Below are 17,659 nucleotides of genomic sequence, written 5' to 3'. Positions count from 1 at the left end.
CCATTTGAGGTTCTGAAAATAGGAGTGTATCATTATATCTGCATGTAGACCACAGTACAAAACAAATGGGACTTCTACAATAATCAAGCAGTCGAGAGTGCACTCGCACGCCCTTTTGTTATCTGCACGTCTTTTCCACTGCGCCGTTATCAGCTTGGTAAGGTGCAGTGCACACTACAGCTGCGAATGAGGATATAACGTCTATTTTTAGCTCCGTGACAACATGGCTATGGTCTGCTATTCAGTCCAAAATGAGGAAAGGAAGAGCGTCACCACCTTCCTGTGACGAAGGATTGAATGATTGACGTAGGTCTTTTGACCGCATCTTAAAATCAGACCTGTTCAAATGTGACGCTTCACGTTTTACCAAAACGCGGATGATTGTTATTCTGTCATAATATTTTGTTGCTCTTCATGGATTTTATTGACCACCGATACGATGAAGCGAAGACTTGAGGCTGGGACGCGAGAACAAACGCACGTGTACTGGGCGGTTCTTTAGTGAATCAAACGTCCAATCACAGAGTAGTGTTTTAGAATAAATTTGCATATATTGAACCAGGCGTACACCCGCAATCTGATTGGCTACGAGGGCTAGGGCTAACCAATCGAGTAAATGACAAGCGCTCAGCTGGCAGTGAAGCCCCGCCTTTTATGTATTAAGTAGTAAACCCCGGAAACGTCGTCGTTTAAAGGCATAGGGGAGAGACAACTCAGGGGGAGGCAAAAGGTTGGAACAACGAAAACAGCTGCGAACGCTCAAAAAGCACACAGCACAAGAGAAGACCACTATTGTGCTAGAAAAGAGTCGGACACAGACCCGAACATCCTCCCGAGAAAGTGAGAAGACGCGTATTTCGGGCATTTGAGGGTCATTTTCGATCTTGTAACTCGATTTTGGCCTTGTACGCTTCTCGAACCTCCCTACCTGGATTCCGTCAAAGCGAGCAACACGACAAAAATCTATCCAAAGGGCCAAACGACACGTCAGTGAAGGTCGCCAGGCTGTGATTTTCCTTTCCGAGTGGACATTTATCTCGGTAAGAACCTTTATGATTTTTTTTTTCACCAGTTCGTTGCCTCATCTTTGTGTGTGTGCCAACTTTAAGTATAGCATTGTGTGGTGGAAACAGACTGTCGTTCTTGGATGGTTGGGTTTTTTTTCTGCAGGGGGGTGGTGTTCTTGACATGCTGGTCATCGGTTTGCCATGTACATGGTCGAGGAATTGATATGTTAAGTATAAGAATGCCTGGAATCCAGCCTGAACCAGTTGATGGCCCTGACAGCAGCTTGCTGGGCGGAGGGGGCGTTCCCCTGCTTTGTCTGCCTCACTGTGAGCAGTCTGCGGTGGATTGGGATCATAATCCCACGGTATTCAACATTTGGTTCCAGCTGCACATATGGAATCTACATCAAACAGCACAGGCACCTGCTCATTTTACACATTTTCTTTGCTAAGACGGATGGATGGATGGATGGATGGATGGATGGATGGATGGATGGATGGATGGATGGATGGATGGATGGATGGATGGATGGAGCAATGATCCCTGGCATAGACCTCAGTGGGTAGATTGATAGTGATGACTGTGAGGGGAGGATATTGCACATGGGGATTACATGCAGTGCTCTGATGCATCGGTGCAATAGAGTCTCTCTCGGTGGTGATATAATGCTCACATGCTCTCTCTGTGGGGTCATCCCTTGTCCTGACAAGCAGGGCATGATGGCATTGACGGCTCAGCGCCGTGCCACTCACCTCTCTGCATCGAGACATACAATGCACACACATTCACCAAGTGGGCGGATTTCATCTGCAAGTCGACATCTTTTCCACCCTCCCTTCTTTCTTCCTTTAAAGCCCCCCCCCCTCCCCACCTTTCTGTCTGGCAGAAACCAGTGGGCTTTGTCCTCAGCTGAGTGTGACGTCATGGGCGTCTTAGCCATCAGCCTGAAGGCGAGGTAAATGTTCCTCAGCAGGGTTAAGGTGGTTGTGGCCTGCGGACATGTATGTATTTCGTAAGCTTGTACAAAGAAGAGTCCATTGTTACATCCACTTGTCCTGTCACCTCATTATGCTGGAGGCTGTGGTAATAAAAAAAGGAGGGGTAGACCCTGGACTGAGACCACATTGACAATCTTTGATTCACATTCACACCTGTGGAAAACCTAGGACCCTTTTGTGACAGGAGGTGGAGAAAACCCAGAGTAGCACATAAAGACAATGCAACATGAAGATTCAAACCCTCAACCTCAGCTTTGAGGTTGATGCTTACAAAAAAAACCTCTGAACCATCAGGATCTCGTTGGACAGTTTACACATTCCCGCACATGGTGAGCCACGTGAAACTGATTACCAAGCAAGCCTGTTCCGGGTCCTCTGGCTCTCCATGAAGGCAAACGACGCCTTGCCCGCAAAGAAGCTGCGGCACATTCATCCACGTGCACGTCAGATGCGCGCTCTGCTGAGGGCCGTTATTCGTCAACGGTACGGAACACACCGGTAGCAACGAATGTACAACTTATTGCATGTGTGGAATTCTATTAAATCTCTCTGCGACGATGAGGGTTTGTCGTCGTCGGCGGATTTGATATTCGAGATTATACGGGTCAACGCTGCCGTGGAGATTTATTGATCCCCTCGGAATGGGTATGAAAGAGAGCGATGTGTGCGCATTGTACTTGTGCTGTAATTAGTGTTTTAATACCTCCGACAATAAAGACATATTGATCTCTAAAGGGTCATTGTAACGCTTAGAGAAGGGAATGTCTAGCCTGTGACTTTTCCTCTATCACTCACGAGTCTTTGTTGATCAATGGATTGATTTCACTCCAATGCCATTTTGCCTACCGCTAGAATTGTCTTGCTTGTGTTGACTAAAATTGTCAAACAAGCAAAAGCAACCAATGTTAAACATCGGCTGCAATTTCCAGCTTATGATATGCATTGAGGGTTTGGGATTTTGGGACAAAATTTGGAATGGCTGTTCAGCCATTTCATGGCCAGGTGGCTGCCCATGGCTGCCAATGGGCTTGTATTATTTTATTTTTTTGGATGATGATGATGATGATGATAGGAGTAGCATGAATTCTGAAGTGCTTGGGGTAATATTTTCTGCTCATATTCAGCCAAATGCTTTTGGATGGCGCTTCACAGTGCAGATGGACAACGACCCAAAGTAAATGGTACCGGTTCCTTGCTGTTTTCAGTCAAGTCCTATTCATTTGGAGCTGATGGATTCCAAGAAGCCTCCACTCAACCGTTTCTCCTCATCAATCATCCTTTATTTTAATTTGAAAAATCCTGATACTGATGCCTATGACCTTAAAACTGCGTCACGGTAACAAAATAGCCGCCTAGATCACAGATTAACAACACCCATCCAATCTCCTTAAATGGATTTTGTATTCCATTGTCACCCAACGCGAAACGTGTTGGTCGAGATGAAAATCTATGCATTATAGAGGTCACCGTGGAGCTTATCGAGCTTAGACCTGTTTGCTCTAGCCCACTCCCACTCATCCTGTGCCTTCCTGTGTCCATAGTATTATTCACAGTCCTCCATCTTGGTTGGATGTCACCAAGCACTTTTTGAGTATTTTCAATCATCTTTTTAAACTGCTGTTAACATTAAAGGGGAAGTTTTACAAGAATATGTTGTACGTGCCCGCATTAGTCTAAACACGGCATTCTGATTTACTATTGCATTGGTGGAATATGAGCAATGCAGCTCAATTCACCCAATCGCAGATGGCGGCCATTTTGCCACTTACTGTCTGAAAATGAGATCACGGTTATCAGGGCTCTGGTTTCTGTGACCTGTGACCTGGCAACTGCGATGTCATTTTCAAAATGGCCGCCCCCTGACAGGTGGAATTTGCCTGTTTAATTCGTATTCCGCAAACGAAACGTGAATGAGAATATCGCCTTTTGACAACATGAAATGCTATGAAAAAAATTCTTCTTTAGACGAAGATGAGCTTGTACAATGCCTTGGATGCTGCACTTCATTTTTGGGTCAGATACATCCTGCCATTGCTCAATGAATCCTTTTGTCGACAAGGTCTAACCAAAGCTCTTGTCCAAACCAAACGGTGTTGGTGTATGCGTGTTTCTTTTCCACACTTAAAGCCAAAGTGAAGTGAGTGCTGCGTCGAAAAAAAAAAGAAAAGCTCAGCCTTAAAGCTGCTTGTTTTATCTTAAGGGAATATCTCCGGCCATTATTTGTAGTCGCTGTATTCGTGTATTTTTGTATAAATGTTTGTATTTGGGTCCTTTGCCGGTCCGTCACCATTTGGATTCTGGAAGCAACTCGGCTGCGACGTTGCTCTCTGAACTGCTGCTATTTATCAGTTCTTGGCAGGTTCCTTTGCAATTTTTGGGAACAACAACTAAGGGACATCTGCATTTTGAATAAAATCTTTTCATCGGACAATTATGGATTGTCATACAGAACAATGACACATTTGTATTCTTTTTCTTGCAACAGTAAGTTAGAAAAAGGTTTGGGTACTATCTGTTTGTATCAATGTACCCTCAATTTACGATTGGCTTGATGGCTAATATTTGGCTTGATGGCTTTAAGACACCCAGTATTAGTCACACGACCGACCAGATGTGCTCTCGCTAACTTGTCCTCGGTTCATTTTCGTAGCTCCAAGGCACAAAACAAAGCTGCAAGTCCAGCAACATTAAATCTTCCAACTGCTGCTTAAGGACTGTGGGTTTGTTTTTGTGTGTTGCACTGATCTCAGGATTAACCCTTGCATGGCCTCTCCCTGCGCCTCCCCTCCTCCTCCCCCCACCCCCACGTGTCTCTGGTGTTTCCCATTGTTTGTTCGCATTCAGATTACAAAGGCTATGACGTTGTTTTATCAATAATTCTCTTTGTTTCGTGTTTATTTTGACAGTAACCTTCAGTTTTGAGTGATAATCGTGTTTGGAAATAATATTTACTAAGGTTATCTTCTCACCTGCCACCATACAGCACTTGTATCTCAAGTTTGCGTTAGCAAGACAAAGCAGAAAACAAATGGGCCAACCAATGTCTGACTCTTATCTCGAAAGACTTTCAAATGGGGTTACTCGTATGTATCTCAAGACCCAGCTGGAGTGGCTTGATTCTCCATCTCGGTGAGAAGTGAGTCAACACAACAGCTGACACCCGATAGCAACTTTTCTGGTGAATGTGACTCATTTGTCTTCTGTGACCGGTCCGTCCGCCGTCCACGCCACTGAAGAAAGTTCATTTTTAAACACTTGATTAATGAGTGAGCCACAAATAAACGTTGGCCAAAGATTTAAGGGCCTAAAAAGGGTGAAGAGGTGGCTTTATTTTCTGTCCTTTATGCATATTTTCCGTGGAACATTCCATCCTCTGAACTGGGCCGGCCCGTCACTAAAAAGTCCGGGTGCCACACTCCTCCCTATCGCTGCGTTTCCTCCCTTGACTGCTGCATATCAGTCATGTGGTTTGTTTTTCTTCTCCACTCTTGTTTTTTTCTGCCTCGCATTTCTTTTGTAATGTGAGCAAGTATTTGAACTATTTGTCTCCTGTGGGTGGAAGAATTTCATCGTGGAACTGGATCTGTTCCGAGGAATAATGGAATTTAATTTGTTTCGGATCAAACGGTGGACATCACTTATTCTTGTCCAGGTTATGGTTTAAAGAATGATAAAGATGTGTAAGACTGATCTTTGACTAACTTGATATTACTTGGCCCATCTTTGGCATGCAGTTAGCAAGCGAGCTAGCTAGCTAGCCCCTTCATCGGTTACTAATGAGTGACAGACAACTTGCATAAAGACATATCACTTTTTGATATTCCTATCAAACAAGAAGTTGACAACGGTTTAAAAAAAAAAAACAATAAGAATGTGGATGCGGTGAGAAAAATACTGATAAGTCTTGTTTTAGATCTCACTGGTGGGCCTTCTGTTTAACTGTGTGCACTGCCAATGTTTGTTTCTTTAGCAAGGGCAAGCCCGCTCGCTGTAAAGGACCTTCACCACAGTCCAATTATAAGCGCGTGGTCCAAATAATAGCGTTTGGTTTTCATGTTTGTTTACTAAGGGTTTTCAAATTTCACTCATTTGCGGTGGTAGTAGATGAACTCATTCACTGCCATTGACGCATATTGACGTCAAAGGTCTATTAACTGGGCTGGCATTTCACGCAATGTTGTTTTTTTTGTTACATGTAGAATCCCTGCTGTGTTCAGCACGAGAAATAAAAGCACTTAAAGATTCAGCCGAGGACGCGACACGGCCATTTTCTGGGACAATACAATCTATGCTAATGCTACGTAAACCTGTGTGGTTCTGCATCTACACCCAGCTGCTCAAACATGCCACAGAGACTTCAAATCACCCAACTGTGACAGAGGACTCAAGAATATGAAAAAAACAACAACAACAGTGTGGGTGGGGCACAACCTGGAATTTAACTTGTGGGGGTATCACTCCAAAACAATTGAGCATTGTACCCAAACATATTGCTAACGCTACGACGTAACATTATTGATGCTACACTAGCGCTGGCTCTGTCATGATAATGACACATAATCTTACATTTGAGAGATATTTATTGCTCAATTGCTTCCGATTCGTTAGTCGTGGAAATGTCCAAACATTGCAGAGTCGACCGTATGCCTTTGGCTGCTTCAACATGCAAACACTCCCAACCTTTAAGCTCATAAATAAGAACACACGCCTGTATACACTTAACAAGTGAACGGGAGGTCCATGCCTCTTCAACTATGACAACAAGCAACCAGTGCAACTACCCCCTCCCAATCTCTTCACATACACTTTCCTCTCACACCCTCCCTGGACTTTGCTTCTTCCTCCCCTTGTCTGAACTTGTCATTCTGCCTTCAATTTCAATGAAATGATCTTTATGAAGAAAAAGAACGATGCTAAGAAAATGAAAACAAATTGCCATGCGCCCTCTGGGCCTTCCATACATGCTTGCAATGGAATGTCGGTGTTGTTTTCAATGCTTGCTGACTTCTCGGCTGCACTCAGCCTGCATGGGAGGGGAGGGGGGCTGGCCGGGGGGGGGGGACTTCATGACGCGCCTCTTTTCACCATATATGGATGGATGGCAACGTGTGCTCTTTAAAGGACACCAAATGTGAGTTGGTGGGTGGAAATGCAAATGTGTGTCATGCAACAAATTGCAATTCCTTTTCTTGGCCAGGCAGTTTATTTACAGTACACGTGATCAACGAAGCAGATTGCTGAAACGGGACGAGAAGGCGAGTCGATGAAGGGAGTTAAAAGTCTGTCAGTCGCACGGCGCTATCAATAGCTTGCGCTAGCTCACATGTCAAGACCAGCACGCGTCTGATAACAATCCACAAGTTTGCTAAATAAAGATAAAGCGCAAGCGGCGATGTCTGTTTCCGCCTGTAACAAAGTCGTGCGCCGTTGCTTTCTTTTCTTTTCATGACAGCTTCGGGCATGTTTGTTTCTTAATCTCCACCCACCGGCAGCGCCGTGCGCTTGCTTCCAAATAGTTCTTGCCTCGTCAACAACCTAGCGCGCAGATGGCACAATGCGCACGTACGTCCCCTACACGCTGCTCCTGGTGCTCAGCTGATCAACTTTCTCGTTTGCCGCAGCAGATAAGCTCTCAGCTGGTACACGCCGGAGCCAGGCGCCGTGCCCCTCACATGCCAAACTCACGTATGTCATGGAGGGGAGAAAGTATTGATTGTTGAATTTGCGCTCAACTGCCTTTTGATTGTCTGTGTGAACGGGGATAAACAATTGGAGACTACATGTAGTTGTTCACTTTAAGGGTGCCCTTTTTCTACTTTCACATAAAACAAGCAGGAGCAGGTGGGCGGAGCTTCAGGTGACCCCCCCCCGGACCTGACCTATCAGAATGCCGACTATTCCAGCTGGCCCACCTTTTCTCTGGCCAATCAGCTGATAGCATAACACCAACCCCCCCCCCCCTTCCCTAGTCTGTGTATGTCCTCTCTTGCTGAGTGAGCAAAGCAGGCCTCGCTCTGCTAACAGCTGAGAGGAAGGAAGGAAGGAAGGAAGGAAGGAAGGAAGGAAGGAAGGAAGGAAGGAAGGAAGGAAGGAAGGAAGGAAACAAACAGTCAGAGTGCAATCCTGAGAGACGCTTTTAAAGGAACTGCTGAGGGCAGTATGCAAGGACGCGATGAGGGGGTGAGGACGAGAGGACCAAGCATGTGAGGGGGCTTTTGTGCTCGAGATGGTGTGCAGAGGCGCCAATGAGAGAAAGGCAGAGGCAAAGGGGGGTGAGAGAAAGAGAGAGAGAGAAGGACTGTGTGTGTGTGGGGGGGGGGGCTGAGAGTTGTTGATGATGGCTTTAAGTTTTGCGTGCGTGTGTGTGTTACTCAGGGAGGAAAACCAAGGCTCAAAACAAGCAAGCAAGGCGACTCTCAACACTTGTGGAGGAAGTTGCGCAAAGAGGGACAAGACGACCTGGAATACAGCCACATCCCACTAAAGAGAGGAAGCCGACTAGAAACTTCGAGGGTGAGCGTCACAAGTTCTCCCGACGTCAACATTGATAAACTGGCAGCCTGTTAATTGGCATCATGTAGCTCGCTCGCTCGCTCTACTCTCCTAAAATGGCCACCCGACAGACAGGGACTGAGTGGGGACCCCGGGTCAAATCGCCTTCTCAGCAACTATTTCCTCACTGAGCCAGTTTAGACTCTGCTGAGGCCGGCTTTTGTTTGCATGTGGGTCGCCGCCGCCGCCACCGCGTCCCTCCCTCAGAACTTCACAAGTTTTCAGTCACTCTCGCTCCTTTCCCTTCAGTCCTTTCTTTTTCATCCATAAACACGCGCAGCCAGCTGTCATTCCATCCCCTTGTCCACGAGGTGACATCAGATTTCCAAAGCGTACACGGCTCCTGCAATCTAATCGCTGGCTTGATGGCTAAACTCCGACAACAGTCTCCTCTCGTGTTACGTTTAAAGGTATGCGCGTGACTTTGACAAGCTAAAGAGCTATTTGGGAAGCTGGCTGTGGATTTGCCCTACTGATGCAATCACACCTCCGCTTGGTGAAACTGTGCAGTGAGGACACCAAAAAAAAAAAAATGGTGGGACTCCAGTCAAAGTGTGTTTGTTTAGTAGGGATGTAACAAAAAAATGACTGTGACCTTTGACCCACTCCATACATCTTCCTGGTCACTTAGCATAGCTGCTAAAATCAAGTTTCTCTACCGGAAAGTCTTTTATTGCCTTTCTGTTTTTTTTTTTAGCCACAATCAACCAAAACATCTGCACTGGTCTTCACTTGAATGCGTAACGTCAAACATATGGCGGCGTGTTATCTCTTGGGTCTAAAAAGTATTTTTAGGGAGTGCATCAAGTCCTCTTGTCCGAATCCCCAAGGCGGCTCTTCCAATCATATAATTGTGAAATGACCACCTTTTGGTTTTGTAGCCTTGATTCCTCATGAGAAGCAGAGCGTTGGGATTTTCTTCAGTTGTTTCTGCGTCAACTGTTTTTGTCTTTTTTTTTTCAGTCATAATTCACTCCATTTTCAACCACTCCTATTGTGCTTCCCCTTCCTTTGCGGTTGCCAAAAAACAAAGTGAGCCACCACCCGTGTGACTTATTAACAATAAGTCTGCCAGATATTGTTTTCTAGCTCATGTCCCATCCCATATTCAAAGAGTCCTATTAGATCAACATTGCATTTCTGGGGCTATATTGCAAGTTTTATTTAGAATTTGAGTTTTGAACCAAGTGCCAATTTTGCCTCAGGTGTTTTGTTTCCTTCTCAGCTGGCGACAGCTGCCAAGTGGCTTCTTGATCAAGTTTAAAATAGGGTCAGAAATCAAGTGGGACCTAGCACCGACCGAACCTTTGGGTGCTCCGACGAGCTCCGACACAGACCGACGACTATAAATACCCTTGCTTCTCTATCGCTGGCCTTGACCATACCCCCCCCCCCCCCCCCTGTATTGCTCTTGTATGTCATCTTTATGGCATTTTTTCCAACAAGATGGTTGGACATCCACAATGTCTGTTGACATATTTGACTACATACCAAATTCATGACAGTTGCTATTTTACTGACGTTTGTAAATATTTTCTTGGCACAGCATCTTGCCAAAACAAAGTCCCAGTCCTGGTCCCAAATGCCCCCCTCCAACACCTCCACTACTCCCTCTGCTTTTCTTCTTCCTCTTTGTGGGCAAGTACAAAGGAAGCGTTATCCTTGGGCTACTTGTTGCCACGGCAACATTTCACTGCGACATCCCCCCCCTCCCCCCCCCAGTACATTCCCAAGTTCTGGTCCAAGTGGGTCAGGCATGCCTCGCTAGGCTTCTATCTCCCTTTAGCAGCACAGATCACTTTTCATCAGATGCTCTTCTTGTTTTGGAACATTCTAATGCAGCAGTTGAAATGTAACCTCCAAATATCTGACCAAGCAAAAAGCAAAATATGATGGTGGTTTTTGTGTCTTCAGATATTCTGGGTGTTATGACCCCGTCATGATGTCAGAGTTCTTCTGCAAAGCACGCCCAGGTGACAAAGGCGGCCGCGTGTGGCTGTCGGCCAATCACAGATGGAGTCCCACTAGAGTCACCTCTGGTTCAGAAGGACCTTCGCTCGGGAGCCTGACGCAACACTGACGTATCACTTTGGTAGGTGCGCAAGTCGAGATGATTGAGAAACATCCGGAAATAAATGTGCACTACTTGGTGGCGAGGCATTTGTTGCGGTGGGGTGGGGGGTTCCTGCTTCTGCTTCTGCTTCTTCTCCTTCTCCTGTAGACTCTTTTCTAAACTTGGAAATGTCTTTCCTTGGCAGATGCTTTGGTGGTAGACATGTTGCTATTGTAGAGCCTTTTCTTTCCCGGACAGACACAACTTCCAGATGCTGTGTGTCTGCGTGGGCCCAATTACAGAAGGACAGGCACAGAGGTGAGTGAGTTGAACTTTGAGATGAGCCAATGTACTGTAAATCCAATCAGTTGAGCCCCCAAATCTATTGATACTATTTGAGTCGATATTACTATAGTTGATACTATTTTAATCTAAAATGAAAAACGACGACGTATATGAAAAATAACAATGATCGCCGTTTAGTTCGCAAAATCTATGCAGCTTGTATCACGTCCTGTATTTTGCTCTTATTTTGAAGGCCAAGCTTTGAGATCATTCACAGAATAATGCTTTGCTTTCATATTTATGCAATTTTTTTTTCAGGGGCTGTGCGACTCATCTCGCTGATTCACGCTGGGTGACAGTCACCAAACAGGAAGTGTAGGACTTCACAGTTGTGTGGAACCTCCTTTCCTGGCTTGCGAGGGAGGACCCCGTTGCTCTCCCACCAGCCTCTTCTGTCATCTTGCAAGCTAGGCAATCATGCGGCACATTCATGTGGAGCTTTCTCACAAAAAAGCTCAACTGGAGCTTCCAGCCCAGGAGGGGGACCTGCCTCCTCCCACGGCACCTGCACTGGGCCCGGACTCTGCCGTCAGACCGGGGGCAGCCCGGCACTTTGACCAAGAGGATTTGCGCCATCAAAAGGTCTATCAACTCTCCATTTTCTCACAGTTAGGTGGTTTTGCTACCTCCACTGAGTCCCACAGCGATACCCAACCCAGGCCTGTTCGTTTGGGCGTGAAAAGAGGGCTGGAGGAGCCTCCGTTGACTCACAAGCGCCCCCACGTGGCGGATTGCCCCGACATCGATGTACTCGAGGGAGGAGTGCTGTGTGGGCCGGCTCCAATGCCAGCGGTGTTGATGGGGCTGGTGAAGAGCTCCGGTGGTTGCGGTTCACTCTATTCTTGCACACAAACGGAGCACAGAGACTCTGAGGGCGGGGGCTTGCCCAGATCCCCACCGCTGTCCCCGAGCCACAACCCCTCCCGTCGTCCGGCTCAGCACAATCACGACAGGCCCGTCCCCGATGTGTTCTCTCCCCTCTCGCCAAAATCCCCCCCAATGTGCGACCCTTCTCTGGGAAGCTCCGCCAGACCCGAAGCGCCAAACGGGGGCGGGCGCGCACCCGCTTATTCCATCGGAAGCCCCGGAAACGAGAGTTGTAGCAATGGCGCCGCCGGAGGCCAGCCCAGCCCTCATTTGTACGACATGCCCGCATATGAGCCCGCCAGTCCCGCCAGCCCCCCGGGCCCCTTCTCTCCCCCGCACCACACAGAACTCCAAGAACCAGGAGAGGCCACGGAATGGGACGTCGGGCTGGAATCTTCCCCGCCTGAGAGGAGTGCCACCCAGACAAACGGGCTGCTGGCGGCTTCCTGGGAAAAGACCCCCGGCGGCAACGGCCACCGTTTGTCAGCGGCGGGCCACAAGAAGAGGTTGCTGTCGCCCGGCGAAACGGCCGAGTCCTGCTCGGAAGACGAGGGCCCGTCTACCTCCAAGAGGAGCAGGCTTTCCTTGCTGGCTCCGGGGCTGGGATCGTGCCGTAGCACTGACGCTAAAGCTGCTCCATACTGGAACCACCTTCTTCCTTCTAAGGTCAGCGGACACTCCGACACGCACGTTTTGCTAGAGGCAGGATTTGGAATTTCTGTATGTTCCATCAAATGGATTTTTTTTCTCATAAATTCCACTTCTTATATGAGAGGTCACTTTTAATAGAGTAGAACTTTATATCACAGGCGTCAAACTCAAGGCCCAGAGGCCAGGTGATTTTAAATGGATTGTTATTTGATTTGATTTTTTGGGGCAAACGTGAAAGATTACCACCCCTGTCCGGAACAACACGAGTATCTCCAGAACGAAGCCGAATGGCATGTTGGCCGATCATTGTTCCGGCTCGAGTGGGCGTACAGAAAGACAAACAATGGCACGTGCACATGCATCCTCTCGCGCTACAGTTCTGGAAGTGAACACAAGGAAGACCAGAAAGAGCTTTGAATGGAGGCTGCGGCTAGTGGGGTGATGGCATGACAATAGACTTCTATAAGTAAAGGGCAGGGCCAAAGCAGCCTGCAGATAGGTTAAAAGTGATGACATCATCGTCATCGTCGCCCGTTTGGATCTTTGACTTTGAATGCTCACGATGCGCTGGCGAAACTAAGTGACGAGGCCACGATGACTAAGAGCGGCCATCGGGAGGAGAAGGAGCGAACGGCTGGCCCGGGGCGGGGTCACCTGACGAGCGGGTGACCTTAACGATGAATGGCCTTGTGGTAAGCCTTTGTTCATGTTACGCCGCCAGTCAGGAAGAGAGCTCAGTGACGCTTACAAGGTACTGGCACAGGATAACGTTGTTAACTTTGCTTGTACAAGCGTCTGTTCACATGAGGTACACTAAGATCTTTTTTTTTCTTCCAATAGTCCTCTTTCTACTAAATGAAGGATGCAGCAGAGACAAATGGAAGAGTCAATTACGCTCATCCCTCTCGCACTTATTGTTGCGTTGCTGCATTGCTATATCTATTCATTTCTTTTTTATTGTATTTATATTATGCATGTTGGACTCTGTCATGAGATTCTTGCTGTGATTATTTTTTCCAAGCGGACTGAGCCAGGAACAAAGTGCATATAAGAAGCCAAAGTGCAATGTAGCGATAGCAGCAGGCTTCAGCAACGCAAGCGCACGTCTACGGTTAAGTTAGCCAAATGAAGATAGCTGACCGCAGCTAATTAGAAAATGGTTCAAATCTTTATTGAACTCACTGTAACAAAACAGTGAAGAACATTGGCGACGCTCACTCAACGCAGAAAGTGACTCACGGTTTAGCCGGCTAACAGCTAGCCAAATCTACACTGTCCTGTGAATTTGACACCTGTGATGTACATCCACTATTTTAGAAAGGTTGATGCAATACACCTGTTTCTTTCAAATATATGTATATTTTCCAAAAAGAGCCCACTTTGGTCAGTTTGTGTTGAGTTGAATTGCCTGAGTAACAGACTATTTTTTTTTTCCTATTGATCTCGAGCAGTCACACAACGATTGCAACAATTACCAAAACTAACATTGTTTTCCATTTTTGCTTTTAGTGTGCCACAGACTGTACGAGGTCAGGGAGACGACTGAAAAGCAGTCCGCGTGTAAAAAGGTCAGTCGGCGCAAACTCAGTGAGAGTTAATGAATTGAGTGGCAGCCATTGAATAGGAGGGAAGTGGAGATTGTTTGCGCCGCTCCTTAGACCCTCCTCCGTGTTTGTGTGCTCCTTTTCAGCCGCCAGTTACGCAGCGGTCGACATGCGGACAGCAGAACCTTGGCCCGTTCCAGCTGGCCCTCTTCTTCCATCAGCAGATCACTTTTAGGAAACTTTGAGGTATTAAGAAGAAGAAAATATCCGAGCCTTTGATAAGGTCACGGCGGCTGTGACCACGTTCCTTCTCTTGTCTAGGAGTCAATGCTAAAAGGCCGCTTCTCGCCCTCGGGCCGCATCGAAGGCTTCACGGCGGAGATCGGCGCCAGCGGCTCCTACTGCCCGCAGCACGTCACGTTGCCCGTGCAGGTTACGTACTACGACATCTCCGAGCACAGCGCCCCCTCGCCCTTCCTGGTCAGTGGTTAAGTGTGTTCCTTGCGTGCTCGCTCGCGTGCTCTTATTTATCTCGTAAAAAAAATGATTAGGTATGATCATGCGAGATGATTCTTTGAGGTTTGATCTGTTCCTAGGATAGATCTTTTGAATTAGAAGCCCACAGCCTCTGTTACTTTTCTTTGTTCTGTGTTTTTGTGTAATTTTATTTTAGACCACTAGATAGCAGCACACTGTTTTTCCCCCTTCTGCAGGTTTGTGTAATTTTATTTCAGACCACTAGATGGCGGCAGACTCGTTTATTTGGAAAAAGTATTTTGCCCAGTCCATTTTTTGCCGACTGGTGTTGGTTCCAAGATGGTAAATTAGGTTTACTAGTTTGAGGAGAACTGGATTTGTTTACCGTAAACACACATTCTACTCATTTTAACTATATTTATGACAAATGGCGCAAAAGTTTGGCATCAGCAAAAAGAAATAAACGAATTTGTAAAGGAGCAAATTTACTGGTTGCACATGTGCGAGTAGATGATAGATTTACTTGCTCTGTCTCAAATTTCACCATTTCGGGGCAGTCTGGAGTCTGTGGACACATGCTGATGTTGGCAGCTAAAATAGATGTGTAGTGCCGCACAGTGGGACATGTGCTTAACATGTTTGCCTGACAGTTGCCCTGTTCTGCCTTGCAATCTTGGCCCGGGGCCTTCTGTGTACAATTTGCATGTCACTCCTCGTAGCGAAAGGAGTCAGAAGCATTGCAGAAAATGAATGCTAAATTGTCACAATGATCGATGGGCTCGCTGGTTGTGTGTCACAGGGTTTGATATCCCTGGAGCAGCTTGGAAAGAAAGGCTACAGCATACCCAAAGCAGGGACCATTCAAGTGGTAAGTTCATCATCAATATCCACACAAAACACGTGAAAAAAAACAATTTAAAGTACTTTAATGAATGGACCTAAATCAGTGATTTCCAAGGATGCGATTTTTTTTTTGGGTCACTTAGCAGCTTGTGCATTATGATTAATTATTAATTAATTATTGTTAAATTGTCTGTCCACATGATTTGCTGCACCTATTTTGTTCAAATAGCCATTGCGCTATTACAACCGCCACTTGATGCTATTTGTTAACGCCTCTATGGCAGTTTGCATTTTTGGTTAGCATGAAGCGAAACCAACCTATTCCAAGGCAAGGCAGTGTGCTTGTTTTAAAAGCACAGCACGCGTTTCTCTTTGTGTTGTGTTTTATTGGATAGTTAACTTCAGCAACACGAGGTCGAACCCTAAAACCTGAACCCGCTGTGTGATTATCTTCTCTCCCCTTCAGACCTTATTCAATCCCAACAAAACTGTGGTAAAGATGTTCCTGGTGACGTACAACTTTGACGACATGCCTACCAATCACATGACCTTCCTGCGCCATCGCATCTTCCTGATGCCCGTCGAGGAGGACGGAGACGGGAAGAAACACGGCTCGGCAGGGAGCGTGCCGCTAGACTGCAGGAAGATTCTCTGCTACCTGATACATCTCAGGTAGGAGTGGAGCGTTCACCTTAAAAAATGGACACATTGTTCAATTCAATTCCATCCCATCATTTCTATTGTAAATCTCTTAATACAAAAGTTTTTTTTTTTTTTCTTTCCAGATTCCACAGCTCCAAATCTGGGAAGATCTACTTGCACAACGATATCCGGCTGCTATTCTCCCGCAAGCCCGTGGAAGTGGACACGGGGATCCCTTACGAGCTGAAATCTTTCACCGAGGTGCCAAGTAACCCCAAATACTCCCCCCGCGTGTGACCCGACTGTGCTTCCTAAAGAAGAGGGAGCCAAAGAGACTGCATTTTACAAGGACGGACGGACGGACGGACCGACCGACCGGATGAGGAAAGCCAAAATGCCGACAGGGCTCGCTCTTGATCCAACATGGGTCAAAAGTCTGTACAAAGAAATGCACAAACACTGACACACGCGCACACCGCTGACTGAATAGGGACTTGACACATCTGGAGGTGACTCACGTTTAACTTGCATGCCTTGTGACTTCAACACCTGAGTTTTCCTCGAGTGCCGTACGTATCACGCTGTCCTTCACTCTGGCTGCACGCGGAACTCCAAAAGTGTGATTTTATTGCAGTGGAAACACGCGTTGTGGTCGACCGACACGAAAGAAGACCCCAACGTTATTTGACGATTCAAGCCAAGATGGCCGTCCCTTGTGACGACGACGACAACAAAAAAGTAAAAAACCCAAATCAACTTCCTGTTATGTAGCCAGACTGAGGGACAATGTGCTATTTCTTTTGTAAAGATTTTATTTTTTTAGATTCTGTTCAAAGCAATCCGATGCCAGAGCAGAATGAAAATATGTGTAGTATTTTTTAATTTATGGATTGTTTTTGTTTTTCGCAAATGTCTTAAGAAGCAATATGCTGCACAAAAGTAGAGTGTGTCCTTTAAGCCAGACGACCTTTCTCTCTCTGAGAGGGGATGGGATTTGAGGGAGGGAGGGAGGGAGGAAATAGGAGGGGTGGGGGGGTATTTAAATCCAGGGGGGAAAGTATATGTACATATAAATAAAATTTTCAGCTGGCAAGAAAAACCCATTCGTTGAGCCTGTTCTTTTTAGAAATGCAGCGGTGCCTTAAAAGATTGCTTCCAAGTAGCCCTCAATGGCCTGGCCCGTGGCCGACACGAGGAGATGCGCTTGGGCGCGGGGCCGGCCGCCTGGCCGGCCGGCCGGGGTGTTCCTGACGGCTTGGCTCTGAAGTAGGGGAAGGTCCACGTGGTGATTTTGTGCGGCAGCGCCCAGATGACGTGTCAGTAGCAACCATGAAAATACATTTGAACAATGCTTCACCCAAAGTCATGATGTTCTAAATCATCATCTCATTTATGGATGTTTGGGGACCAATGTGCAAATAAACAAAAATATCTGCTTTAGTATTTTTATATAGCACCACATTTCAAAAACAAAAGTAGAGGCCCTTCCTCACAAATTCCCCAAACATGCATGTTGGGTTCATTGAAAACTCATGAGAAAATCATGGTTCCTTAATAACCAAGTCGCCACCTTCCTTCTTCCCCGAATTTACTGTTCAACAGTCTTAAAACTGCAGGGTTAAAAATTGCACTGACCCAAGAAGTTGGCTCAATTTGACTCAACTTTTGGTTGGATTGCA

The 17,659-nt window shown here is 46.6% G+C and overlaps 1 protein-coding gene across 8 annotated transcripts; it reads left to right on the top strand.

Moving 5' to 3' along the window:
- Nucleotides 1-408: 408 nt before the first annotated feature.
- Nucleotides 409-16,947, top strand: atosb (atos homolog b). Of its 8 annotated transcripts, XM_088376435.1 has the most exons (12): nt 409-840; nt 945-1,040; nt 8,382-8,519; nt 10,473-10,650; nt 10,817-10,929; nt 11,215-12,489; nt 13,984-14,042; nt 14,165-14,264; nt 14,340-14,498; nt 15,295-15,363; nt 15,805-16,010; nt 16,124-16,947. In XM_088376435.1, the coding sequence occupies exons 6-12, from the start codon at nt 11,374-11,376 to the stop codon at nt 16,275-16,277; spliced, it is 1,863 nt and encodes a 620-aa protein (XP_088232561.1). In that variant the 5' UTR covers nt 409-840; nt 945-1,040; nt 8,382-8,519; nt 10,473-10,650; nt 10,817-10,929; nt 11,215-11,373; the 3' UTR covers nt 16,278-16,947. The 8 variants fall into 8 exon arrangements, with proteins under 8 accessions (XP_088232561.1, XP_088232567.1, XP_088232560.1 ...); XM_088376441.1 differs by lacking the exon at nt 8,382-8,519; XM_088376434.1 differs by having other exon boundaries at nt 409-1,040.
- The last annotated feature ends 712 nt before the right edge of the window (nt 16,948-17,659 follow it).

This window comes from Syngnathus floridae, chromosome 5 (assembly GCF_059516105.1).
Source record: "Syngnathus floridae isolate MCC-2025c chromosome 5, RoL_Sflo_1.0, whole genome shotgun sequence".
In the NCBI taxonomy this organism is placed as follows: Eukaryota; Metazoa; Chordata; class Actinopteri; order Syngnathiformes; family Syngnathidae; genus Syngnathus; species Syngnathus floridae.
This window is presented reverse-complemented; position numbering and strand designations above follow the sequence as displayed.

What these genes read in the sequence shown, in the direction of transcription:
- atosb (XM_088376441.1), top strand. Translation starts at nt 11,374, where the DNA reads ATGCGGCACATTCATGTGGAGCTTTCTCACAAAAAAGCTCAACTGGAG. An exon ending in AGCAGTCCGCGTGTAAAAAG is followed by an intron (nt 14,043 to 14,164) that starts GTCAGTCGGCGC and finishes GCTCCTTTTCAG; the next exon opens with CCGCCAGTTACGCAGCGGTC. An exon ending in CACTTTTAGGAAACTTTGAG is followed by an intron (nt 14,265 to 14,339) that starts GTATTAAGAAGA and finishes TCTCTTGTCTAG; the next exon opens with GAGTCAATGCTAAAAGGCCG.